The sequence below is a fragment of the Coregonus clupeaformis genome, chromosome 28 (genome assembly GCF_020615455.1).
Source record: "Coregonus clupeaformis isolate EN_2021a chromosome 28, ASM2061545v1, whole genome shotgun sequence".
In the NCBI taxonomy this organism is placed as follows: Eukaryota; Metazoa; Chordata; class Actinopteri; order Salmoniformes; family Salmonidae; genus Coregonus; species Coregonus clupeaformis.
This window is the reverse complement of record NC_059219.1, coordinates 31,942,179-31,969,189: the sequence shown is the minus strand read 5'-3', so window position 1 is coordinate 31,969,189 and position 27,011 is coordinate 31,942,179. Positions and strand designations below refer to the sequence as shown.

General features: G+C 43.3%; 2 protein-coding genes across 12 annotated transcripts in view; one reads left to right on the top strand and one right to left on the bottom strand.

Moving 5' to 3' along the window:
- The first annotated feature begins 1,686 nt into the window (after window positions 1-1,686).
- On the top strand, window positions 1,687-17,607 carry LOC121543545 (serine/threonine-protein phosphatase 6 regulatory subunit 2). Of its 2 annotated transcripts, none has more exons than XM_045208897.1 (23): window positions 1,687-2,039; window positions 5,772-5,941; window positions 6,642-6,896; window positions 9,254-9,440; window positions 9,529-9,666; window positions 9,816-9,881; window positions 10,007-10,233; window positions 10,575-10,701; window positions 11,048-11,200; window positions 11,462-11,740; window positions 12,900-12,964; window positions 13,096-13,211; window positions 13,354-13,439; window positions 13,646-13,726; window positions 13,816-13,913; window positions 14,064-14,121; window positions 14,225-14,352; window positions 14,494-14,651; window positions 14,794-14,938; window positions 15,148-15,230; window positions 15,384-15,558; window positions 16,007-16,126; window positions 16,504-17,607. In XM_045208897.1, exons 3-23 carry the CDS (start codon window positions 6,670-6,672, stop codon window positions 16,559-16,561), a joined length of 2,775 nt encoding a protein of 924 aa, XP_045064832.1. In that variant the 5' UTR covers window positions 1,687-2,039; window positions 5,772-5,941; window positions 6,642-6,669; the 3' UTR covers window positions 16,562-17,607. The 2 variants fall into 2 exon arrangements, with proteins under 2 accessions (XP_045064832.1, XP_045064831.1); XM_045208896.1 differs by having other exon boundaries at window positions 14,494-14,678.
- A 1,360-nt stretch (window positions 17,608-18,967) lies between these two features.
- The window catches only part of LOC121543544 (myotubularin-related protein 5-like), a 71,362-nt gene continuing 63,318 nt past the window's right edge, over window positions 18,968-27,011 (bottom strand). For 9 of the 10 annotated variants that reach the window (XM_045208887.1, XM_045208891.1, XM_045208888.1 and 6 more), the window contains 9 exons: window positions 26,812-26,997; window positions 24,299-24,425; window positions 23,942-24,072; window positions 23,344-23,586; window positions 23,111-23,218; window positions 22,630-22,835; window positions 22,418-22,505; window positions 22,028-22,159; window positions 18,968-21,861 (listed from right to left, as the gene is read on the bottom strand). In XM_045208887.1, coding sequence (XP_045064822.1) covers window positions 21,763-21,861; window positions 22,028-22,159; window positions 22,418-22,505; window positions 22,630-22,835; window positions 23,111-23,218; window positions 23,344-23,586; window positions 23,942-24,072; window positions 24,299-24,425; window positions 26,812-26,997 — 1,320 coding nt within the window. In that variant the 3' untranslated portion in view covers window positions 18,968-21,762. Of the gene's footprint in view, window positions 21,862-22,027; window positions 22,160-22,195; window positions 22,338-22,417; window positions 22,506-22,629; window positions 22,836-23,110; window positions 23,219-23,343; window positions 23,587-23,941; window positions 24,073-24,298; window positions 24,426-26,811; window positions 26,998-27,011 lie in introns of those variants that run through there. The other variant, XM_045208895.1, reaches the window with a different exon arrangement.

Sequence of the window (27,011 nt, the reverse complement as noted above, 5' to 3'; positions counted from 1 at the left end):
GAAGTGTAGGGTCATTTGGAAGGGATGGGGAAGGGTCTGTTAGAAGTTAATAGAAGTTAAATGGCATATTATATTATTATTAGTAGGGCTCTTTTAAATGTTGTTAATAGTACAGTTAGGTATGTGGATTTAGGTTTATCGGTTTGTTTCCCTTTATACATGTAGAGCTAATGTAAACAGTGATTGACCACACACTCCAGCACAGTAGGTGGAAGCATGCACCTTAAAGTTTGTGGTTTAAAAGCGGGTGGTTTGAGTTAAAAAAAAGAATAATGATAATAGACCTTTTTATACAGTTTCTTGACTGAGTCCAGCTCGCTAATAATCACAGAAATTCAAGCTAGACAGTCAGGGAGAATATACATTTACATTTTAGTCATTTAGCAGACACTCTTATCCAGAGCGACTTACAGTTAGTGAGTGCATACATTATAAATATATATTATTTTTTTCATACTGGCCCCCCATGGGAATCGAACCCACAACCCTGGCATTGCAAACGCCATGCTCTACCAACTGAGCTACATCCCTGCCGGCCATTCCCTCCCCTACCCTGGACGACGCTGGGCCAATTGTGCGCCCCACGGGTCTCCCGGCCGGCTACGACAGAGCCTGGATTCGAACCAGGATCTCTAGTGGCACAGCCTTAGACCACTGCGCCACTCGGGAGATATATACTTTAAAATGACTCAATATAAACTGAACGGAAAAATAAACACAACATGTAAAGTGTTGGTCCCATGTTTCATGAGCTGAATTAAAAGATCCCAGATTTTTTTGCTGATGTCAATGTTGTTGAACAGAGGGCCTCATGGTGGCGGTGGGTGTTATGGTATGGGCAGTCCTAAGCATGATAATGCACGGCCCCATTCAGCAAGGATCTGTACATAATTCCTGGAAGCTGAAAATGTCCCAGTTCTTCCATGGCCTGCATACTCACCAGACATGTCACCCATTGAGCATGTTTGGGATGCTCTGGATCTACGTGTACCACAGGCACAGCGTGTTCCAGTTCCTGCCAATATCCAGCAACTTCGCACAGCTATTGAAGTTGAAAATTGTGGGACAACATTCCACAGGCCACAATCAACAGCCTGATCAACTTTATGCGAAGGAGATGTGTCGCACTGAATGAGGCAAATGGTGGTCACACCAGATACTGACTGGTTTTCTTATCCACACCCCTACCTTCTTTTTAAGGTATCTGTGACCAACAGATGCATTTCTGTATTCCCAGTCATATGAAATCCATAGATTAGGGCCTAATGAATTTATTTAAATTGACTGATTTCCTAATATGAACTGTAACTCTGTAAAATCTTTGAAATTGTTGCATGTTGTGTTTACATTTTTGATCAGTATACTTTAAAATGACTAAAACCAACTCGAAACTGTGTAGAAATTATAATGGACTGTTTTATACAGTTTCTTGAATGTGTGCAGCTCCCTAATAATCACGGAAATTAAAGGTAAACAGTAAGGGTGTATCGAACATTCCAAAAACGATGGATAGAGGACTATCTTTTGCACATTTTGATGGTGAGGTACAGTAACATAATCCATTTTCAGTGCGGCCCTCCGGACATAGTTGGAGACCGAATGTGGCCCCTGGGCAAAATGAGTTTGACACCCCGGCCATAGAAGAAGTCAATGCGCACTCCCCTGCGCGCCTCCGCGAGAATATTCGCCATTTTGATTCGAAAATATGACCGAGTTTTTCCTGCTTTGCATGCTTGAGCTGGGAAAAGGCTAGCATTTGAATTTATTTACTGTAGAGGATATAAATAGACAGTACGCGTAATAATATTGAATATACAAGGTACAAATGTGAGGTAACTGCCTGTCCGTTGCAAGAGACTAATATCTGTGTCACCAGGTTGACAGATACTTTGCTGATACTGCTCGTCAGCCTGACCCATCAAAACAAATAACGTTTGGCTAGTTCGCTAACTAACGTTAGTTATTAGCAAACGAAGGTAGGTCGCGTTAGCCAACTTCTAGCCGTACATACGAGTGGATTGCAAACTTTGAACAACACGGTAAGTTTCTCAGAACCAACGTTGGCTAGCTAAAGCTGGCGAGTTATATTTGTGCTTGGCGACTAACTATCTGGTTAAGCTATCAGTGACAGTACCTAGTTAGCTAAAGAGGGTTAGCTAGCTTTTGCCAATTTAGCTAGCTAGCTCAAGTTATGCTAATGTTAGTTAACGTTAGCTGCTAGTTATCGGACTCCGAGAGAAACTAACGCCGACAACCAGCCATTAACTAACTAACAACGACGAAGTTGATACTAATGTGCTCAACTTGTGCTAACGTTAGCTAAATTGTATGGTAACGTTAAGTTAGCTAACTACCTGGAAAGCTAGCGGCTCTGGATTCTCTCTACATTTGACTGTCTGTCGAATACCTCTGGCTCAGCCAATCTACTTTGCTAACTGAATTAGGTAGCTATTTCGCTTGCTAATGTGTCCTAGCTAACTAATACTAGCTGACGTTAGCTGCTGTTGTTCAGACATTCGACGTTAGCGAGACCAAAAAGAGAGAAGTGAAGTTCGTTCGCAAGATCATGTGTCGGTTGCAAGAAATGTTATTAACTACCTAACATGTTACTTCCTGCATTCGTGAAGATATACTTGTTGCGGAAAATTCCACACAGTTGTAAAATTGTAGTTGTCTAGAAACAAATCGACGGTCTTGGAATTTCTATCCATTGAACAAACAAACTCAACCCCGTTTCCAACTGCAGGGCAAGGGTTTGGCACTGGCAGCGTTACCTTATAAATAATCAATGTCAAATCTCTAAGTAGTGAATAGAAGTAGCCAGCAAGTACTACAGTAGTGACTTGTGAAGTAAACAGAAAGGTGAGTTACCAACACTCAGCAGTTGATGTGCATTTCTTGCCAAGGCCACCACCATATCATTTTAAATTTCTACAGAACACCATCCCTGCATTGTCAGACAAGGAGTGATAGTAGACCCTAAAGCAGGGTTCTTCAATTCCGGTCCTGGAGGGCCGAAACACTTCAGTTTTTTATTTCTACCTGGTAGTTAATTGCACTCACCTGGTGTCCCAGGTCTGAATTAGCCCCTGATTAGAAGGAGAGGATGAAAAACAGAGGTGTTTCGGCCCTCCAGGACCAGAATTGAAGAACCCTGCTAAAGGGTTCCTCATCTTACAAACGGTTATTCAGAGAAATTATCAACATGGAAAAGTAGAATGGGGGGGGTTGAGAAGTGAATGAAACAATAATACAAAATAATATACATGTTTACATGAGACAATAATACAAATAATAATAAGACACTTTGACAACTGTAGCAATGATAAATGTCCATTAGAGATTGGGGGCTATTGGCCATTCTGACAGGTTTTGGCATTAAACTCCTATACTGCCCGCATCAAAGTAACGGAAGCAGGGAGAATAGGCTGTGGTTCAGGTGGCTGAGGTCCATGATAGGCATACAGACAAAATAGAACAGTCAAGTTCGTAAATAAAGCAATTATCCAAAACCAACTACATCTTGAATCCTTGGTATAAGGTGGCAATAAGAAAGAGCATCTTAAATGGGGCTCCCTGTTGCTACTTTTGTTAGCAACTCATGGAGAAGCACACCTGCGCGTGCTTAGCAGTGCAGCCAACTGAGACTGATAAGCACCTAATTAGGAGATGGGAGAGGCTGGCTATGTCCAAATTATCTTAGATAGCCTCCTTTAATCTATCAACTCTCCTTCATAACCACTGATCGTAGTATACTTTATACGTTTCCACCATCTTGCTTTTGCCTAACTAATCAGTGGTCATGGAGGTGAGGAGACAAGGAAAGGAAGCCATCTAAGATTTGTGACATAGCCTGCCCTCTGATTGCTCTGTCTATGCTGCGTTCACATGCCATCGGAGTTATCAGAAATTCCTAGTTCCGACTGGGAAGTTTCACTTAAACGACCCTCCAAGTCTGAATTACAAGTGGGAAACTCTGAGAAAATTGTTGACAACTACAACCTATCAATATGGATAATGTAGCTAGATTGACCATATTGTCAACAAGCTAGCAAACTTGTATTATTAGCAATGTTAGCTAGCTTATCAAGCTAACTAAAATCTTGTTGGTTGACGAATTGTTCCGATCAAAAAGCACATGAATGAAACAAAGTTGTATATCCAACATCACAACTAGGAAATAGGAAGTTCTGACGAGCATGTGCACTAACGCTGCATTACTACACTGCCCCATAAGCCACTTGCTTTGCTTAATGACAGGCTACTGTTGGGTCATAGCATCCAGTTGATTGCTCTTCAACCATTGTTCCTCTTTTCATCATTTACTACATTAGCCAGTGGGCTGTTTTGTTGAGGATGCCCCTGGTGAGTTCTATTTTAGATGAGAAGTCAAGTTTTTGCTTTTTCCTGTGTAGCACTTTGGGGGTTATTGTTGCACTAGTGAGCTCTGTGTAAATGTATGCCAGATGGATGCTCCGCACGTGCAGAGCAGGGTTGTCCAAATAAGTGGAAAAAGAAGGGAAACACGTTGATTTCCTTTTTCAGACCCATTCTTGTGTTATGTGTGGGCGGCCAGTCAGTGTTGTATTGCACAGGCCAGCACATTCGTCTTTTGTCGACTAAGCAAGTCGGTTTGACTTTGTCCCTTCTAACATGTCTGAATGATGGTCTTGATAGGTTAGTGTGTTTACCGTAGCAACCATAGCCAACAGATTTTTCAAAACTATTCTCATTTCCTGTCTATAGTTGTGGTTGCCTAGGCTATAGCTAGGTTGTTTAGTGTGCAATGCTGACGTCAAAAACAGTGAAGTAGCTAGAGCTAACCACAACCTTTTCACATTAGTGATGTGTGAGTGAGGGTCCAGGAAAGGGCAGTGTGCACTATATGCAATTTCTTCTGCATATCTTTTTAAAGCATACAGGTAATGATATTAACTGTAGTAGCTAGGCAGCTAACCCTGGTAGTCAGCACAGTATTCATACATTAGACTTACGACAAAGTTCTCATGAATTTGACTGTAATTGGTAGCCTATGCAATCCTATAATCCATTTCAAAATGCTCATCTCATTTCGTAAAGCATTTGCATAGGCCTAACAAGACCCAAAGCATGCATCTGGAATTTTGTTTAAGATTTTCCAGCTAGCATCTCGTAGTTGATGGCATGCCCATTTTTCAGTGTGAGCCTCTCCATTGTGTTGGCTTAAATGCCATTCACTACTGTCTTCAGGTAATTAAGTTAGCTGGAGTTCTTTGTTGTTTGTGTTCTTGACGACACAACACAAAGCATTGCGCATTTCACCGTTGTTAGGCTAAATTGAGTTGATATATAACGTTAGTCTAGGCCTAGTTTTTTATAAGCCACAAGGCAAGTCAGGGCAAGCTGTTGTAACTGTTGGCACATCAGTTCATTGTCTCATTCATAAAACTGAAGCTAAGAATTCTATAGAAGCAGGTTGACTTAGGGTTTGGCTGCCCGAGGCTAAGATTTCAAAAGTCAAACCCTGCTTTCTCACTAGCAGTCTACTAACTATAAGGCTAGGTCATGACCTTACAACTAATGGCAGCCAGACAAACGTCTTTCTTGAACATTTCTGTTCAGAATCCTCCTTGTGATGTCAAGCAGTCTGAGTAAATATGATGCAACACATGCATCTTGTGTTTAAAGATGACTATGCAAATTCTGCTGCTGACTAATAATAGATCTGCTGCAAGGTCCTATATGAATTTAATTATAATTTATTGTAACCCCCATCCCTTTCTCTCTCTCAGGTTATGGTGAGCCCTTCAGTGTGTTGTGTACTAAGGAGGCCCATGTTCTAAGAGGAGACCCATGGTGATAAATGCCAGGCCTCGCCACGCTCTCTGCCGTCTGCACAAACACAAATGCCTGCCTGTCTGTGAGGGAGGTCTGATTAAAGATACCCACATTTCATCTACTGGTAAGCACAAAATGATATCTGTAATGAGTTTGTTGTTCATGTGTGGACCGAGTCAGTGACCGTGTTTATGTGGATGTTTTTAGATGTTCCTGCTTCATTGTTTTCATCTTTGTGTGTGTATTTCCCCTGTTACCCTCCCCACCTACGCATGAACCTCACCTCTTTTAATCTCCCCCTTTTTCTTCCTCTTCTCCTTTTTAGTAAATTACATTTCAAAAGCAAAAAACTAAAAAGCAATACATCATCATGAGTAGCCTAGATTTAGTTAGCTATGTCAACCAATACATCATCATGAGTAGCCTAGCTATAGCTACATCATCATGAGTAGCCTAGCTTTAGTTAGCTAGGTCAACCAATACATCATTGTGAGTAGCCTAACTATAGTTGGCTAGGTCAACCAAGAGGCCACGTCTTTGAGTGTATGCATCCTTTAAAGATGGAGAGGGACAGTTCATGGCTTGCACAGAGGAAGGTAGTCAGGGAGATGGTTGAAGTGTCTGGTGGTGATCTTGTAGAGGGCTACAAGATCAAAACCACCAGAAACATGCAACAAAACTCAATGTTATCAAAAACAAAACAGCTGATAAAAAAAAAAAAAAAAACGTTTAAAAACACATTTACAGGAGCTCTCTGCTTAGGCTGCTACTAGGGCGCCATGCCAACATTGCGTCTCTGACTCTCTCCTTCCTTCTCCTCCTAGGGCTGTGCCCCCTGTCCAAGCAGCCATCATGTTCTGGAAGTTTGACCTGCACACCACGTCCCACATCGACCAGCTGCTGGACCGGGAGGACGTGACGCTGCGGGAGCTCATGGAGGAGGACGATGTCCTGCAGGAGTGCAAGGCCCAGAACCGCCGGCTGCTGCTCTTCCTCTCCCAGGACCACTGCATGACAGAGCTGGTCAACCTCATCACCACAGAGCCCCCTGCTGACCTAGAGGAGAAGAGCCGCTTTAAGTGAGAGAAAAGGGTTGACCGAGGGGGAAGAGGGATGGGCTGAGATGTGGCCACTCAACACACGTGTATATTATGTCATTATTGTAAGAGAACATTTGTGCTAAACAAAGGATACTTTGAATGAAATAAATATTCAAATACACCCTATGCTTATGCCATCACGGACTGACCATCCCTTTAAAAACCAGTTGTACGAAATGAAAGGGGCTTCTCCGTAACATGCTCTGACATTGCCTGGGTTCTATGCTCAGTGGATGAGAAGTACCAACTGCCAAGTTTCAACGCAAGACCAGCACGCATACACTATTACGGTCTTTTTTATTTTCCTGTGATTCTCAATGTCAAACACAGAGAGATCCCTGTCTAGAGTGAAAGAGCTTGTGGCTGTGGGGTCTAGTCCTCGCCTTGTCGTTAATGAGTTCAAATCCAGTTATGTCTGCTCAGCTGTTATCTGCAGAGTTGGTCGAAGGGCAGCTGTGATGATTGGAGGAGGTTAAAGGGGCTGGAGCACAATGGCCACTTGGTATTTAAATACAGATTTTGCCTATAAAAACTAAAGCCTTGTTCACATTAGCAGTTTGAAGTGACTCAAATCCTTTTTTTGTTGTTGGAATATCTGTTTAGAATCTGTTCATTTTCCTACAGTCTGAACAGCCAAAACACACATGGAATCAGATATTTCAAGCCACATTCGTAGGTGGTTTGAAATCAAATACAAATCTGATTCCTGGCCATGCAACTTGTCTGAACGGTGAAATCTGATCATCACTCCCTTACAACACCACTGCCCTCCAACCATTTTTGTGGCAGCCACTCCCCAAGAACATAAATAAAACCAGTTAAATTTGAACCCATAACCATCAGTATAGGAGGAAAGGTTCCTACCCCAGAGCCACAACTCCTTCACACATATGTTTGACATTGAGAAAGCACAACCAGTTAGATTTGAACCAATAACCATCAGTATGGGAGGTAAGGTTCTTACCCCAGAGCCACAACTCCTTCACACTTTAAACACATATGTTTGACATTGAGAAAGCACAACCAGTTAGATTTGAACCAATAACCATCAGTATGGGAGGTAAGGTTCTTACCCCAGAGCCACAACTCATTCGCAGTTCATACATGCCTCTGCGTATGATTGACATTGAGAATTGTGAAAGCACAAACTAAAACACAACCAGTTAGCTTTGAACCCATGACCATCAGTTTTGGAGGCAAGGTTCTTACCCCAGAGCCACTGACTACTTCGCTATACATGCTCTCTTTACACAGTTGAGGTTGAGTAGAACAAACACAAGCGCAGCCAGCTAGATTCAAACCTTTGAACCAATGCTTGAGGCAATGGTCTTACCTCATACTCCCCAAAAAATACACAGTTCTCTTCAAATATTTGATGTTAAGAATTGTTCAAACAAAAACAAAGCCTACTAGATTTGAACCCACAAGTTTAGACGTGTGAGGCCAGGTTGTTACCTCTCACCCATTGTCTCCTTCAGGAAATGTGAAATGTCTTTGAAAATATGTTGGGATTCAATCCCATCTATAATAGGCATTGCGGCTTTTAAAGGCAATTTCTATTGAGCCGACATATGCAGCGGTTACTGTGTATGGGATCTCTGCAAAAACGGGAACATTGCCTTTAAAAGCCACAATGCCTATAACCCGTGATTGGATTGAATCCCGGCCTTAATGGGAGCCAAGATACGTTTTTGATGGCTTTAAGGTTGAAGACTGATAATTGACAGTGTAGAAACACAATAGGATGTTTTGAACTCACAACGTCATGAACTGGGAACAGAACTACCAGTGCCATGATAGATGCCTCTAAATTAGTTCATGTTTTTAGGTTGATTCTTCTAAAAGGACAACAGGTGGCGTTGGGTTTGAAACATGCCCTCATAGAAAACCTATTAAATTACTATTCTAATTCCTAACTCTATGCATGCCCTCTTGTAGACAAAATCTAGCCATGTAAAGAAGCTTACAAGACACAAAGAACACCCAATAGGGCCTGGTTTCCCAAAAGCATCTTAAGGTTAAGTTCATCGTTAGAACCATACTCACTCCTATGGTTCTAACGATTAACTTAGCCTTAAGATGCTTTTGGGAAACTGGGCCCTGATCTTGATTGGGTCCCTTAGCATAGCATACACAACATGGTCTTCAGCATACTCAGTCCAATAAACATGAATTCAGAATTGACGAAATGAGCATCGTCAGAATATTTCCAAACATCGTAAAAGTATCATATTTCAAGAATGAATACAGACTGTACACCTCCCTCCCACACAGACACCCTTTCCTTAGACTGTTTTCTCCCCCTCTCATCCTGTTGTTGTCGACCCACATTACAGGTTCCCTAACATCGCCTGTGAGCTCCTGACATCAGACGTGTCCCTCATCAACGACAAGTTGGGCGGGGACGAGTCACTCCTGGAGACTCTCTACCACTTCCTGGAGCAGGACCCGCCCCTCAACCCGCTATTAGCCAGCTTCTTCAGCAAGACCATTGGCAACCTCATCGCTAGGAAAACAGAACAGGTAATCTCAATGCCCAAGAATTCATAAAGGTGGATAAAGAAAATGTAAGGACCTATCTGGAGCTCACCAAATGTCTCTTTTGCTCCAGGTAATCTCCTTCCTGAGGAAAAAGGATGGCTTCATCGGCCTGGTGCTGAAACACATCGACGCCTCCGCCATGATGGACCTGCTGCTTCGCCTCATCAGTTGTGTGGAGCCTGCCCCCTTGAGGCAGGAGGTCCTCAATGTAAGCTGCCACTGTGGGTCTGTCTGTCTGCCAGCCATTCCTGTTCTCATACATTTTGTGTTCAATTAGAAATATCATTTCTTATTGACTTGGACGTCTTGTATTTCTCTCATTCATTCCCTGTCGTACTTTTTCTTTCCTTATCTCAGTGGCTGAACGAAGAGAAGCTGATTCAGAGACTCACAGAGCTCATCCATACAGGCAAAGACGAGGAAGTGAGTATAGACCTTAGTCTGATATTGCAGTACTCTACCTGGACAAGGCATGGTAGTTCATATTAACCATCTGGTCAGAAGTATAGTAGTTTTTTTACATTTTTTTCTTTTCTTTTTTTTTTTAGAGACAATCAAATGCGTCCCAGACGCTTTGTGACATCATCCGCCTTAGTCGAGACCAGGCCAACCAGATGCAGGAGAACGTCGAGGCTGACCCCTTATTGGCTGTACTAGAGTCGCAGGAGAGCGTAGCGGGGCTCCTGAAGACCATGTTTGAGGGGGAGAGGAGTGAGGCCTCCATTGTTAACGGAACTCAAGTGCTACTTACCTTACTGGAGACCAGGAGGTCCGGGTGAGTGGAACAACTGTTCTCTCTCATATAAACTCTTCCTCCCTCATATCTCGTTCCATTGCCTTGTCCAGAAACACCTCTAGCCACTTGTGGAGATCTTAAAAGGATATGATAGAGTTAAGCTATATGGTAATACCTCCACCTCGCCTTCTGAGAGGCTGGCTGGATTTATCACCACATTGCTTACACCTGTCCAATCCTCTCAGATCTCCACAAATGTTTAAGGCAGGGGCAGGGGTAGGGGCTAGAGGTTGTTCCTGGACAGGGACCATCTCTCCAGCTATTTTAGCATGTGAACATCTTTTTCCTTATCCCTCCCTCGTTCTCTCTCTCCGTCCCAGGTTGGAGGGGCTGATGGATCTCTATTCTCAGGGATATGAAAGGACTTACACTGTCAACAGCAGTATTCTACATGCCATTGAGCCCCATCTAAAGGACTTCCAGCAGCTTCTCCTGAATCCACCCAAGGTAAGGACATACAGTAAGGCCGTATGGCTGTGGCTGATCAGTTTACAGTGGTCAGTGGGTACTAAGAAAGAAAGAGAGACACTCAGTCAGGCTACAGTCAATCATTTTTATGAAACATACAAATACTTTTTTGGTTAAAATGGTCTTATTCGATTATGTTGGAAGCCAGCAGACTGCAGTAGAATTCCAACCATACTTTAATAGATAAACTGTTCAGGGGATTTACAACCATTAACGCACATAATTGAAATCAACTTGTTCAACACAGTTTTTCCTGTATGCATTGGACTGTTGATGGACTGTTTAGTCATTTTATTGAACATGGTGTATGTTTCTATGTGTGTAGAAAAGTGCAATACTGACGACCGTTGGCCTTCTGGAGGAGCCGCTGGGGAACGCCCGCCTTCACGTGGCCCGGCTGGTGGCTGCCCTGCTGCAGACCAGCGCCCCCAGTGTCTGTCAGGAGCTCTGCAAGCTCACCACCATGGACCAGCTACTGGTGTGTCTGCAATGCCGGGTCTCAAACTGCTCATGATCTCTCACTCTTTCATTTACACTTACATCATCTAGCAGACGCTCTTATCCAGAGCAACTTACACATTTCGCATTCATTCTTTTGTTCACGCTCTGGCACGCGCTTTTCTTTTATTCATTTCCTCTCCTTTCGGTTTCCTCTCCATTCACCCTCACTCACTTTCTTGCTCTCGTTCACTCACCCACCATCGGTCACAACGGTTCTCTCGCTCTTTGCTCTCCACAGGACCTGTTCTTCAAGTACTCATGGAATAACTTCTTGCACTTCCAAGTGGAGCTGTGTGTGGCGTCCATCCTGAACCACTCTGGCCCAGAGGAGCGGCCCGTCCCTGGTCTCCAGAACCACGAGGAGGAGAAGCCCCCAGCAGGCCCAGAGAACCAGGGGGAGGCAGGAGGGGAGGCTGGGGAGCCAGCCAAGGCTGGGGAGCCAGCCAAGGCTGGGGAGCCAGCCAAGGCCAGCGACCCGGTGGAGGAGACCACCCTTCACAACACCCTAGTGGCACATGTAGGTGGCTTGGTAGCTCTGCGTCTGTCTATGTGCAGTAATACCCTCGTGTAAAACATCACATTTTATTTGCTTGCTATGGGCCCTTCCCAAGGATGCAGAGTTTACAAAAAAATAGGAACAAGAGGAATAAAATAAAATCAATAAATGTGCACAGGTATGAGGTACATGAAGGCAGGGTAGTGACTAGGCATCAGGATAGATGATAATAATAAGAGTAAAATAAAGAACAGAGTAGCAGCAGCATATGATTAGTGTAAAAGTGTTTGTGTGGGAGTGTCAATGAAGTGTGTACAGTGGCTTGCGAAAGTATTCACCCCCCTTGGCATTTTTCCTATTTTGTTGCCTTACAACCTGGAATTAAATTTGATTTTTGGGGGGGTTTGTATAATTTGATTTACACAACATGCCTACCACTTTGAAGATGCAAAATATTTTATTTTGTGAAACAAACAAGAAATAAGACAAAAAAACAGAACACTTGAGTATGCATAACTATTCACCCCCCCCCCCCTTTATTTAACTAATTATGTGACTTCTGAAGGTAGTTGGTTGCACCAGATCTTATTTAGGGGCTTTATAGCAAAGAGGGTGAATACATATGCACAAACCACTTTTCCGTTATTTATTTTAAAGAATTTTTTGAAGCAAGTTATTTTTTTCATTTCACTTCACCAATTTGGACTATGTCCATTACATGAAATCCAAATAAAAATCCATTTAAATTACAGATTGTGATGCAACAAAATAGGAAAAACACCAAGGGGGATGAATACTTTTGCAAGGCACAGTATATATAGTCTAGTGCAGGGGTATTCAGCTCTTACCCTACAAAGTCTGGAGCCTGCTGGTCTTCTGTTCTACCTGATTAATTGCACCTACCTGGTGTCCCAGGTCTAAATCAGTCCCTGATTAGAGGGGAACAATGAAAAAAACGCAGTGGGACTGGCTTTGAGGTCCACAGTTGCGTTTGAGGAGTCTAGTGAGTGTGCGTAGGGTCAGTGCAGATAGTTTGGGTACCATTAATTGACTATTTAGCAGTCTTATGGCTTGGGGGTAGAAGCCATCTCGGAGCCTGTTGGTCCGACAGCGTTATACATTATAAAGTTGTGTTTTGATGTTGTCTCTGAATCTGTATTATTTTGTTCTTCCTCCTCAGCTCTTCCAGCAGTGTCGGTTGGTACAGAGGATCCTGGACGCCTGGGAGGAGAACGATCAAATACAGTAAGACAAATTGTCAGACACTCAAATCTGTGGAACTGCCTTTGGTATTGTTTCACTACAATGCTGGAATCTAACACATGATAGCACCGTCTGTTAGATGTCATTAACCTGTGTGTGGTTTTGTCTCTCAGGGCGGAGGGCGGCGCTAGGAGAGGTAACATGGGTCACCTGACCAGGATGGCCAACATGGTGGTACAGAACCTAGAGAAAGGACCAGTCCAGTCCCAGATCAGTGACCTCATCAAAGGTATTGTGTTTTGATGAGCTGCCAGATTGCATACCTTCCTATTCTTTTATAAATACAGAAGTAGGAAAGAATGTTCAACTGCCATTGCCAGTTACTGTGCCTGGGTGAGTACTCAGAACTGGTCTGGTCTGTGATATTGCAGAGTTGCCAGAGGACTGCAGAGGACGCTGGGAGAGCTTTGTGGATGAGACCCTGAGAGAGACCAACAGGAGAAACACAGTTGAACTGGTGAGAACTGGTATCAACCAATGGTTGGGATGATGGGTTGCTTTTTACATGTCCCGCCGCCTCATTATTGGTGTTGATTGGCAGTGTCCAGGTCCAGTAACTGTGTTTCTCTCCAACACACAAATACACACATTTTTCTTGCTCAAGCATTCCCTGCTACACATTCTGTCTGTCATTTCCTCACGCTCTAATTCTGTCTGTCCCAGGTGAGCACCCATAACCTACACTCTTCCAGTGAGGACGATGATATGGAGAGTCCCTTCCCCAACGATCTGTCACTCCAACAGGTAGGAAGCCAAAGCACCGTAACACATTTGTCTGCCCATGAGGAAAGAGAATGATTATGAAAGGACTAATTTCATGTTTTTCCCCCCAGGCCTTCTCAGACTATCAGATCCAGCAGATGACTGCCAACTTTGTGGATCAGTTTGGGTTCAACGATGAGGAGTTCAGTGAGCATGATGAAAACATCAAGTGAGTTTAGTCGTCCGTTCCACTATTCCTTCTCCAATAACTAGAAGTCAGCTTTGAAACAGACTGTACAGCAGTTTGCTATGACAGACCTCTGGGGGCTAACAGCTGCTGTTTGCATTAAATGCTATTTTGTTTCCTTCCTTTCCTAAGTGCCACATTTGACCGGATTGCAGAAATAAACTTCAATCTAGATGCTGATGATAATAGTGTAAGTTGTTGTATTGTGTTCTGTAATGTCTACCAGCTTCATTGTGCGTGTAGTGAAAGTTAAATGTTTACATGTGTTTCCCTCTCCCTGTGTGTGAATACAGGCCAACGCTACTGCCTTTGAGGCCTGCTGTAAAGAGAGGATACGTCAGTTTGACGATGCTGAAGAGGAGGAGGACATTTGGGAGGAGAAGGAGATTAACTATGCAACACAAGTGAAATCCAGAACAAGGTTGGTAAAAATTCAAGATCCAAAAACAAAGAAGGGGATGTTATGCCAATGTGCAGCTCTCTCCTCGATCTCACTCCTTATTTTTCTCCCCAACTCTCGCTCTTCAAACCTCTCTTCTCTTTCTCTCCCTGTGTGTTTCAGGTTTGGGGTGTCCCACACTTCAGAGAGCAGCACCAGGAGCAGTCTGGAGAACGGGGGTCGGGAGCGGGACCGCGGGTCGGGCTCAGACGAGGACGACGACTCCAGACAGAGCGCCCCAGACACAGGCAGCCTGGAGGAGAGCAAGGACAACACACCCAGTACGCCTGGCAATCAATCAGCTACTTGTAAACTATGCTTATTACCCATAGTTACTCAATCAATTACAGTAATCATGAATGGTCTCCACTTTGCGAAAACCATTATTGTAGACTTCTCATCTTACCATGTTATCATGTGAAGGTCGAAGCTGGACAGCGAGTTTCGGGGACGCTGGGGGTAACTCATCCTCTCCGGGTCCTGCAGGCTGGGATTCCCCAGGGGGGAGTGGAGGAGACAAACAGGTGGCAGGTTGGGCCAACTTCACAGAGTTCCAACCTTTCAGCAGGTGGGGACCAAACACTCTCCATACAATTTTATATACATTTGATTTGATGTTAGTGTCTGGGATATCGTAACTTGTCAATTTATCAAACATTTTTAGGAAGGCCTTTTTAAATCACCAACATAAGACGTTGTTGTTTACTTCATTGTGTGACATGCCTAGTGGTGTGTTGTCAGTGCTCTGTACCTGAAGCTTACCTCCTCTCCCTGCAGCCCAGAGGCTGCCCCCAGATGCAGCTCTCCCGTAGGCAACAGTGACGCAGACAAACAAGTCAAACAGGGTCCGGACAAGAGTGGTGAGTATGGGAGGTTTCAGCCACCTGACATTTGGCTTAGCTCCCCCTTGTAGAGACAGTCACTATTGCATTGAGACCAGTAAAATGTAGTTTTTCAAGGCTTTCATTACCTAACGCACAAGCCAAAGCAATAAAGTGATTGTGTGTGTCCAGGTGCGAGCCCCTCTCCCGGTGGTGAGTGGCCGGTGGGTGAGGGTAGGAAGGCTCCCCTCGTAGCCTCAGATAGCAGCTCCTCCGGGGGCTCCGACAGCGAGGAGGACGACAAGACTGCCGCCGCCGCCTCGGCAACCACCAGCTTGGACGCCAACAAGAAAGCAGAGGTCAAAAGGTTGGGAAACTAGAACCTGTTGGTTTAACATGAGTTAGACGCCTCATCCTCACGCACAGTCAATGCTAAATCACTCTGTGAAGAAGTCCACTCAAGCCTTAGTACCCATGTAAATAAACATCTATATTTGAAACATAACTACCACATTGAAGTAATTATACACTTGACTTGAACTGAAATGACTGGATTCAGAGTTTGGAAATCTAGGGAGCTTCCCATGAACTATGAATGTGCTTTACTAAAGGAAAATCACTAGTATTTTAAATAAGAGTTGGAGTGGTGAAGCTAAATATGTGGTTAAACTACCAAAATACAGTTTATATAAATTCAACAGGTCAATTCAAACCACTCTTCACATGTTTATTTTCTACGCACACTTTTGTTGAAGACTGACTGACTGACTAACATGCAAAAAATCTAAAATCAAACTTTCCTCTCTGTGCTACAGTGAGGAGAACCCCATCCCTCTGGAAAAACTGTCCCTCACAGACGCCCCCAAGTCCCACCCAAAGGCACAGCTTGCAGCAGACACACCGCCAACCTCGGCCCCAACCCCTCAGACAGACAAGTAGGTGCAAGCTTGTGTGTGTGTACAAGTAATGCAAATAATGCATGCTTGCACGTATACAACACACATACACATGTAGAGATCCCAGGCAGATCAGGGCTAAAAATATTCTAGCAACCCGGGTTCCTTTTCTAAACAGCCAGAGCCAAGACATGCATCTGGACGTTGAACAATAGCAGTGCTCGTTGCCAGCGTTGTGAGCCTGTAGAAATATTTCCTGTGAACTCTATCCTGCCAGAGAAAGAGAGGTGGTCTGCAATGTAGCATTATAATAATGTTATCACCCTCCTCTCACTTTGTCTCAAGTCTTCTATCTTCCTCACTTTCTTAAATCGCATCTCTCTACCCCCTCTTCTTCTCCTTCTACCGCCCTCCAGAGAGAATCCACCCCAGGCCCAGTACCCAGAGATGCCAGCAGTCAACGGGCCTGTCTGAGGGGCAGACAGACAGAGCCCTAAACCCCAGACTGGTGTGACAGACTGTGCCATTTCCAGGGAGACCACCCTCCTCCCCAAATAACCTCACTGCAACCTACAGTGTTTTAATGAATCACGCTGCCATGTTATTGGACCTGGACACTGCCAATCAACACCAATAATGAGGCGGCGGGACGTGTAAAAGCAACCAATCATCCCAACCAACAGGCAGAACAGTGTAGAGGAAATTGTCTTCAAAGCCTTTTCTGATGTTGCACATAAGTACGTGTGGTTTTAATGTAGCAGTGATCTCTTTTAAACAACCGAAATCCGAGAGGAGTGTAAAGTTTTTTTCTGAAGGATTTGTTCTCGTACTCTTTTCACAAACAGTTGGACTTGAGTGGTAGGGAGTGGATAGCACAGGTTAACTAAACGAAATGATGCCTCAATAATAAATACCTTCCTGAAATATTTTTTTCCTTGAGAGCTTAAAAGAAGGCACTTATGCAGCCATTTTTACTGTACATTCTAGCACAACGTTAAGTGTACTACCCTCAGCTCTGCTGGCCATCTTGTCTGTCTCTATCACTCAGATCAAGGTTTTTACCAAACAGGTTTTTTTTTGTCATGGAAAAACATCTCTTTATTCTTGTACCTCACCAGTTCTCTGAATGTTTTAAAGTGTCCATCAAGGAAAAAGGGGTGGGTCGAGGAACACAGTTCTATAGTATTAGACTTCTGCTCATGTGCAATAATGACAATTAGCCATTTTATTTAAAAAATGACATTAACTTTTTTTTTATCTACTTTTAGTGTTGTCAAGAGGAAGACTCATTCGGTATAGTTATATGGGCCAACTAATTTGGATATAAACTGAACAAGGTTTTGATTTGTTTTATGTTATTGCATGTATAACTGGTTCTCTGTTGACCTAGCTAGTGAGCTGAGACCTGATTGGATTTGACTTTAAGTTGTTATTGTTATCCCCCTTAAAATCAACCAAACATGATCTACCTATATTCAAATATCTACATTTAAATAATTTTACAAGCAATCTTGAGATTACCACGTGTCAATGTTCCGTTTTTCCTCAACACTTACAGGGCAGAAGTTGCCTTTGCACAAGATAGGGTTGAAGCGGTCTTCTTGCGAAACACGATTTGAGAGGGTCTATGTTGGGTTCTGCTAAATACTTGATCTCTCTAGTGCAGTGGTACTAGGACCCCTGGGGGTACTTGGCCTATCAACAGGGGGTCCTTGAAGACTCATGACAGCATAGGCCTACTGGTAAAATTCACGAGGGGGTACTCCGGGCAGAGCAAAATTCAGTAGGTGGTACAGCAACTGGAAAAGGTTAGGAACAGTTGCACTAGTGTACTTAATCATTTGACACCTAGCTAGTTCTATGACTGTTGTTTTTAAATTAGACAATTAAAGTTGTCCACATGAATAGCAAAGTACTTAAAAATGCATCCTTCCTTTCTTGGAGATTTCACTGATCCGACAGAATTAGATGGATGACAACCATAGTGCTTTCACCCATCCAATCATGTATGATCACCTTCAGGCAGAGAGGAAGGGGAGGATGCATTGGTGTTTCCCCCAGCACCCTCCTTTTAGGACTGTGACCAGAATGGAGGTGAGTGTCTTGATGCCAACTTAACTTGTTTCAGTCTAAATATATAAAGAGTGAGCATAAAACAGATGATTATGCTGTGTGTTTTAACAGGTTAATTAATGGCATAGCTTTGGCTTGTGATTAATCTTCCTCAACTCACTTGTGAAAGCATCCGCTTTCCTCGCACACTGTCATCGCCATCATTTTACGAATAGTATGTCACCGACAGTTCTTGCCTTGGTTAAGTTTAGGGTTGAACGGTGAAAAGAGTAGATTCTAACTTGTCTTTGACCTGACAGAATTTTCTTAAAGTGCATGTACTAACTTGGCCCGTCTGATTTCTGTTTCTCCTGCCAAGTTTAACGACAGTGGCCTCAGGAAGGCTATATAAAAAGAGTTCAGACTGGTGATCCCTGCCCATAGCACTGACCACTAACTACTCCAACAGGGTGAGGCCCCTCTAGACAACCATCCAGCATCACATGCATAGATATATAATTAATAGATCTGTCATCCCATTAGAAACATTGTCAGTCATATCTATTTAACCATCACATCCACCTTCATACTCATAACCCTGTAATCTTCAGACTGGTGCTGTGTCTTTATTATAACCAGTGAATGAGGTCAGTCCTACCTGGCTGGAGCTCTTTGACCTCACGTAGCACTGAAATTGAGAGCTTCATAAATCGTAACTGATTAGAGACATTATCACCCAATAAAAGTAACGGTGTTAACAGATCTGTTAATCTTGGACTAAGTAAGAACTCTGTGAGAGAGAAAGGGGACAAACCTACACCAAACCAGTGACGTTTAAACCCACAGTGTTTTTGTTTTAATTCTAAAAAATATATTACATGATTGACAAAGACCCGGCTCAGAAGAAAATGTATAATTAGAGAAAAAAAGAAAAACATAAAAATAAATAATAAAAAGGTTACATTGTACTGATCTGATTAATGTTGTGGATATAATCTACCCAAATCAGGAGAGATGAGTAGACTGCAGTAAATGGGGTGAGCTGGGCTTTTTAAGTGTGTGTGTGTGTGTGTGTCAGTGTCAGTGAGTGACATTTTAAAAACACCCCACCTGTGCAGGTAAGCAACTTAATGAGATTCCTTAACTCCATTCCAGAAAACCCACCATAACTAGGGAGGCTAGTTCTTGCTCATACAAACACACCATTTCCACTCTGCTTAGGGGTTGATATTGGGGAAGACAACAATGTAAAAAAAAAAAAAAAAAAAAAAAGACGATGGTTTACTTATACAACACATTTTCCAAAAAGTAGTAGCATTAGTCACGTTAATACAGAAATACACAAATGGCACATTGGATTCCTAATTAAAAAAATAAAAGTGGTGCTTGACGAACTTTTCTTATCGAGTAGACAAAGTTAAATAAATTACTACCATAAACGTTACATACAAATCTGAGTAGTATATACAAAAGGAGTTAATAGACACAAACAATCTACAATTCAAATTTTATGTTCAACAAGACAGCAGTATAATCATATTTTACACGGCAATGTGTGTGTGTTAAACGAGAAGGAGTGTGGCTTTTTTTGTGACTTGGGGGCTCAAAATGAGGGCTAACTGATACTGCTCTGTAGCATAAAAAAAATAAAAAGTGACTTAATCGCAATCTCACAAATTCCAGCTAAACATATTATTTCTCTACAACAGACATTGACTCCTATGTACAGGCTTAAGAATAGAATGTAACAGGGCTCTAGCTAAAAACACTGGTTTAGACAGAAGAGCAGCCGCGAGAGAGTTGGGACTCGCTGAAGTATTACTGTTCACACAAATGCAGTTATTCAGAAGCCAAGCTGTGCCACAGACCACCAAACAAAGGCTGAGTAGGTAAACATAGCATAGAGAGTGATATCTTATGCTCGGACACATGCTTTTGAGACTTTCAATGCAATTAATTGGCTGCGTAATTATTGTTGTTGGGGATTTGATTTGAATGTGTTAATGTGTGAATTTGAATTATTAAGTGCTTTGAACACCACCTCTAACGCCCCCGTCTGGTTAAGAATTGTATTACCTGAAAACAAAAATTGGTTGTTTTTACTTGTTTAGAACACATTCCAATCCAACAGTCTAATACTTGTCACATGCTAAAATCCACTGGCACTTGTATAACTGAAATTCCATTTGTCCTACATTAAACCTGACCATATAAACAGAGGGGGAGGGGGGTCGTATCCAGGAAGTCTGCCATGTTAGTTGTCATGGCAGTCAGATCCAGTCTCAGCACTGTGCCATGTAAACAGACTAGTCATAAATACCATAATCCCCTCTGCTCTGCCCACAGGCCCCACCCATCTGCATCTCTCACCTTTTAACTTGTCTTATAATTTTGTGCATAAATTAATCTTCACAAAAATATATCCCTCCTGTTCCTTCAGCATCCCTTAACATTTAACTGTAATAGTGGTTTTTATTTTTTATTTTTTAATAAGAAATATAAAGGAAGAACTTTAGCTTGGGAAGTACAGCCCATAGCTTCTTGTGTAAACATGAATGTTGTTCTGCAGACAGAGACAGACTCCCTGTCCAGCGGATGTAGAATCTAATCTCCGACTGCCATTCTCCTGGTTTGATCACGAGGGCTAATAACAGCTTTCACAGTATATCACCATCAACTGCTCTGGGGGTGATAACTAGGAGGACTGATATCTCTGACACAATTGAGTGACCAAAAAACTGTTGAAATCCTTCATAAACCGTTGAGAGGGCTCCCTTGGCGGTGTGTCTGGGGAATAAGAAACATCTTAGAGGAGAGGGGATCTGTGAGTGTCCAACTCCTTACTGGGGTGAGACTCAGCTATATCAGGCAGTGAAAGGGGGAAACTGGGGAGCCTTCAACATCAGCTAGCAGGTGACCATGACGACTGTCCTGCGTCAGTTGGGGACGGTTTCGTTCGTCGTCACGTTCTGGATCCTTTTCAAAGTGGCCGATTCTGTGTTCTGTTGTTAAAGGAAACATTCCAATTCACTTCCTGTATTCATGGACTACAGGCAGGATCCTCTGCATGGCTGGGCTGGATAATGTAGTTCCTGATTACTTCCTCCCTGGAGTGTTGAGGTGTGTGGAGGAATGGGAGTTGTAGTCTTTAGGAGATGGGAGGGTCTGGCTACATCTGCATGCTGGTACATGCTGGAGGCCCCATTTAGATTAGTCTGGTGAGAAACTGTCCATCTTCAAGCTCACACAACAAACTACATCATGCTTTTTTCTTTTAGCTCCATTTTGCATAGACATCCAGCGCAAATAGTGGTAGAACTACCAAGGTGAGAGGCTGCAGCCAGCAACACGGTGAGACAAAAGCGAGTGGTCATTCAGGGACTTCTCTTACTTTTGTTTTCATTTTTATAACAAAAACACTAAAACGTGACATCAGTTCAACACTACTACAGACACTGAACGGCGCTCAACTGTGGAAAGGACCCTTCCCTCATATGTCTCAATCCCGCCTCCTTCTTGAGAGGACCTCCTGTGATTGGCCAGCAGAGATGTCCATCGGGTGCCTCAGCACTGCTCATTGGTTCCTGGTTGGATAGTTCCTGTTATGGTGGAGCCGTGCAACTCTAGGCGTCAGAGAGGCAACTCTGAATACTGTCCATCCACAGCTGTGCGTTGGGGCGGTCCTGCGCACAGAAGTTATATACTCTTTTGGTCGTCTTGAGCTGCCGTAGAAAGATAATGAGAGATGGTTTAGACTGTTTGATAGTTCTTATGTTACCACGTAGATTTCCCTTTTACATTTAGGAAACGCATTCGCTGATCATAACGTGAGAACATGTCACAATACACACTCATAAAACCATCACTCTGAGGGCTCTGGTAACTCACATCAAAGAAGGCTTTCTCCTCTATGTGTTTGGGCGCTCCCATGGTGGGCGTGGCTGGAATGACAGACTCCACCTCCGCCAGCTCAATCACCCCCGTACAGTCCTTGTCCTTCCTGGTCTCATAGTATCTCAGCTAGACAGAGAGATTATCACCATCATCACCACCACAGTAACAATCACCCCCTTACAGTCCTTGTCCTTCCTGGTCTCATAGTATCTCAGCTAGACAGAGAGATTATCACCATCATCACCACCACAGTAACAATCACCCCCTTACAGTCCTTGTCCTTCCTGGTCTCATAGTATCTCAGCTAGACAGACAGATTATCACCATCATCACCACCACAGTAACAATCACCATCAGTATCATGGTCCACCTCCCTCCTCTTACCTGATGTTTGGTCTTGTCCAGCACAAACCAGCGGGGTTTCCATGGCTTCAGCAACGCACCTTTCTTATACAGGATGCCCTCAAAACTCCTGTGGGTCAAAGGTAGAAGAAACACAGTCAGCCACTATCGTAACACACTGAGGGGTAATGTGTTGCTGGGGCAGAGATAAGGTTAGGAGGCCACATTCAGGTGCCCGGGGAGTGGGTACAGACCTGTTCTCACTCTCCGTGCTCTGGAACTGGCTGTAAAGGGTGCTGGTGCTGGGACGCCCGGCCACAGGGGTGGAGGTGGTGCTGGCCTCATAGTCCATGGCAAGGTTAATAGAGGAGCCCACTCCACTCTCCGGAAGGTACACCCCCTGAGACCGCCGCTGGTGACTCAGGTTGGACGACATCAGCAAGGAGCTGTTGAACGACGGCTGAAAGAGCGAGAGAACAGAGGAAGAGCATGAAAAAACAGAGGAGGATATTGTGTATTAGGCAGGGCTAATCTATTCAATAAAACACAAATAGTTGCTTTTCATCTTACCACAAGAGGTCAGTAGAACACATTACTATAAATCTACAAAAAGTTATTTTCAAATAATCTTCAAAAAGTCTAAGTAAGTGTCTTAAGGTTGTGTCTGTCAGCAGGATGGTATCCTAATAGCCAGTGAAACCCTAGGTTAGCTGCTGGTTGTCCAGCGTTTCTCACCCTGTTCTCCAGCTTGGCCTCGGCCCGTTGGTTGGCCTTGATCTTGTCCCAAGTGTCCTTCCATTTCTCTGGTGGCAGCCCCAACTCGGCCTCCAGACTCTGCAGGTCCTAGGACAGAATACACAGAGCAAGTCAGATTCATGTATAAGCATTTATACAAAAAGTTAGGGTTATACAGGGACTACTGCAGTGTGGTGATGGTATGTAATGTGTGTAAGTATATCTCCACTAACCTGCAGCAGTTTGGTGATGGCGTCGGGTACCACTCTGCTGCGGCTGTCGTAGCAGGGCCAGACGATGTGTCGCTGGGACTTGGGGGTGGTGGTGTCTGGTTTGTCAGGCACCTCCTCAGCCAGCCTCTCCTGCCGGCCCCTCTGCACCAGCTCCCAGTCGTACGACGGGCCCTCAGACAGCGTCTCCTCTGTGTAGAAGTCCCACACCTTCAGGTTGGAGATGAAGCTGTACGGCCGCAGCACCTGGGGGGGAAAAAATAGTAAAAACACATTGAGGGATTTAGCTAGTAAAAACACATTGAGGGATTTAGCTAGTAAAAACACATTGAGGGATTTAGCTAGTAAAAACACATTGAGGGATTTAGCTAGTAAAAACACATTGAGGGATTTAGCTAGTAAATGACCACATGGGTTTTTTTGTTACCACAAATCGTGCATCATTTATGTAATTAAAAGTAATAACTCTAACTACAATATCAGCTAGTACATCTTAAGTCTAAGATCGTTAAACTAAACTAAACCTCCACATGAATTTTCTGTAAACTTCCCCACCAGGGGGCAGTCTAACGTAACCCAGTAGTGTTCCAGGCTCACTCACCTCCTCATCCTCTGGTGAGAACATGTAGTTGAAGAAGATAGGTGTTTTCTTGTTGAGCCGGTCAATGTAATCCCACACTGACTTACACACCTGTGGGTTCTTCCTCTCCCCCTTCTCCTCGTACAGAACCCCTTAACACAGACGGAAGGTTCATCAACTCACTGAACCCACTCCAATCACTCAATTGGCATACAAGTTACACTTAAATACCCCAAAGTGTACTGAAATAACCTACTTATAAGAATTCAGATAGTATCTATGGGGTCTGGAGTTTCTCCTAACCATGTAACCTGAATCTGGAGATAGGTCATGTGATAAGGAAAAACTCCTGCCCTGTAGAACGGAGAAAAGGCTCACCGAGCTCGATTCGTTCGTAGTCCGAGTCGAGCAGGAAGGTTCTGAAGCGGTTGGACACGTAGTGGTAGGCCAGGAACTTCAGGTAGTACTGACTGAACTCAAACTCCATGGGGAACTGAAGGTGGATCTGAGGAGGGGGGGACAGGATTTAAGGTAACACGTCAGTTGCACTTCCTGTGTTAACTGCTCAACTTCCTGATCGTCAAACATTCACTGGCCTTTTCTCAATTAGATTTGCTCAACTCCTGTGTCCTCTCTCGCCTAATTTTGAAAAAGGTCAAAGGTAATCGAGGACAGGCGGTGAGGAGAAGGAACGTGAACGAAAATGCGCTTGTATGAAATTAGACTCCTCTCCACTTGCGCGTCATCAGGCGAATTACATTTACAGGGGTGGAATCCCAAAATAAATGTGTAAAGTGATAAAACAAATGTAGCTAGTTGTGCAAGACATTTTATAGATAAAAACAATATGCTACTTATCGTTTTAAAACGTGTATATATGCTTTTCTCCTCCAAAAATACAATCTGATTCAATCTGATCATATTTCAAAACTCTTTTGCGAAGAACTCAGGTAGGATACATACGACTATCCTCGATGAAAGGTGGATTTCAAGGAGGGGAGGACACTTCCATTTGTCTACCCTTCAAATTGACACGCTCCTGTACCACTCGACCACTTAGGATAGACTTTTGCCCAAATGAGAAAAGGCCACAGAGTCAGCAGACTTCACTCTCTCAAACAAATGTTTGGATGAAGTGGAAAAAAGGAAGAAATGTTCAAACTTTTAAATAATCTGTTCTAGCACATCCATATAACAGGATGGTCGGACGTAGCGTACTCATCTGATTACATTCTGGAAATATTTGATCCAGGTTAATAGTTCTTGGCTGAGCTTTGTAACATAGTTTACATGAAGAAGACTATTTAAAGACTGTCTAGGCAGAGAGAGACAGATGAGGAAAAACACTAAAAGAAAGGATCCTAGTGAGATATGGGTCATTCCACCAATTAGGTGCCTTTTGAGTAGTGTAACTTAGTGAAATTAACCTTTTTATTTCACCTAATTTTAACATTGTTATAAAGAACACATCTCAAAGGGTTAAATACAAAAATGACTTTAGTAAGTCTTAAATCATCCATAAATCCCCTTGTGACAGGGGAAATGGAAGCTTGTTGTGTGAAACAGGGAGGGGCAATGCAAGCTTCACCAATTTTTAAAATTGTTTAAACATTTCCTAGATAAAAATAAAAAATAAAAAATAAATGCCATTTAGCAGACGCTTTTATCCAAAGCGACTTACAGTCGTGCGTGCATACATTTTTGTGTATGGGTGGTCCCGGGGATCGAACCCACTACCTTGGCGTTACAAGCGCCGTGCTCTACCAGATCGTCTTTGTATGGGTAACAGGGTTGACGTGTTATGCTATACCCACTCAGTTTTCCACCACAAAACACCAGAAAATGGCCAAAAAGAGTAGAACCAGCTCACCTGCTTTTACACTATGATTTGATTATTAGATGTTCAATGTTTATTTTTAATAAACATTTTTATTAAAAATAAATATTAAAACAAGAGTTCAGTTCACGTAACAGGGTTGGCCTTAAAATGAGGGACAGCACTTTTTTTTCCTCCTTAAAATGAATCACTAATCACAACATAAATATTAATCTTCAGAAATGACTTTATCAAAGTAACAAAATAACTAGTGCTTTACAATGATGTTGAAAACTTGGATAAATGTTGGGATTAAGTGGGTTAAAATATTCAGTCAAAAGAGGATGCACAGATTTATTGAATTTTCCATGTGCTCTATATTAAGGGCTCTTCATTTAATACAATATGTTTTTCAAATTCAAAATTTCAAAAGGTATGCAAAAGGCACTCATTTCGTGGAATGACCCATATACACTGAGAGAACAAAACATTAGGAACACCTGCTCTTTCCATGACAGACTGACCAGGTGAATCCAGATGAAAGCTATGATCCCTTATTGGTGTCAACTGTTAAATCCACTTCAAAATCAGTGTAGATGAAGGGGAAGAGACAGGTTAAAGAAGGATTTTTAAGACTTGAGACATGGATTGTGTATGTGTGCCATTAAAAGGGTGAATGGGCAAGACAAAATATTTAAGGGCCTTTGAGCGGGGTATGTAGTAGGTGCCAGGCGCACCGGTTTGAGTGTGTGAAGAACTGCAATGCTGCTGGGTTATCCACACTCAACAGTTTCCCGGGTATATCAAGAATGGTCCACCACCCGAAGGACATCCAGCCAACTTGACAACTGTGGGAAACATTGGAGTCAACATGGGCCAGCATCCCCGTGGAACGCTTTCGACACCTTGTAGAGTCCATGACCTGACAAATTGAGGCTGTTCTGAGGGCAAAAGTGGGTGCAACTCAATATTAGGAAGGTGTTCCTAATGTTTTGTACACTCAGTGTACATCCCTATGTGTGTAATAATAACACTACTGTCACATCTGTACTCACAAAACCCCACACGTACATACCTGGTGCACACAGTCGAGAAACTGAAGGAAGACAGGTGTGAAGCCGCTGCTCTGGCTGGCCAGGGTCTGGGCACCGCGATGACTGAACCTGTGGCCAAACGACAGCCACTCCTTCTCCACCAGCAGGCGGAAGCCATCCAAGGTCCGGTAGTATGGGTCTGACAGAAGCTGGACCAGAGACACCACCTAGAGAGAGACAC

What these genes read in the sequence shown, in the direction of transcription:
- LOC121543545 (XM_045208896.1), top strand. Translation starts at nt 6,670, where the DNA reads ATGTTCTGGAAGTTTGACCTGCACACCACGTCCCACATCGACCAGCTG. An exon ending in TCGCTAGGAAAACAGAACAG is followed by an intron (nt 9,441 to 9,528) that starts GTAATCTCAATG and finishes CTTTTGCTCCAG; the next exon opens with GTAATCTCCTTCCTGAGGAA. An exon ending in ACAACACCCTAGTGGCACAT is followed by an intron (nt 11,741 to 12,899) that starts GTAGGTGGCTTG and finishes CTTCCTCCTCAG; the next exon opens with CTCTTCCAGCAGTGTCGGTT.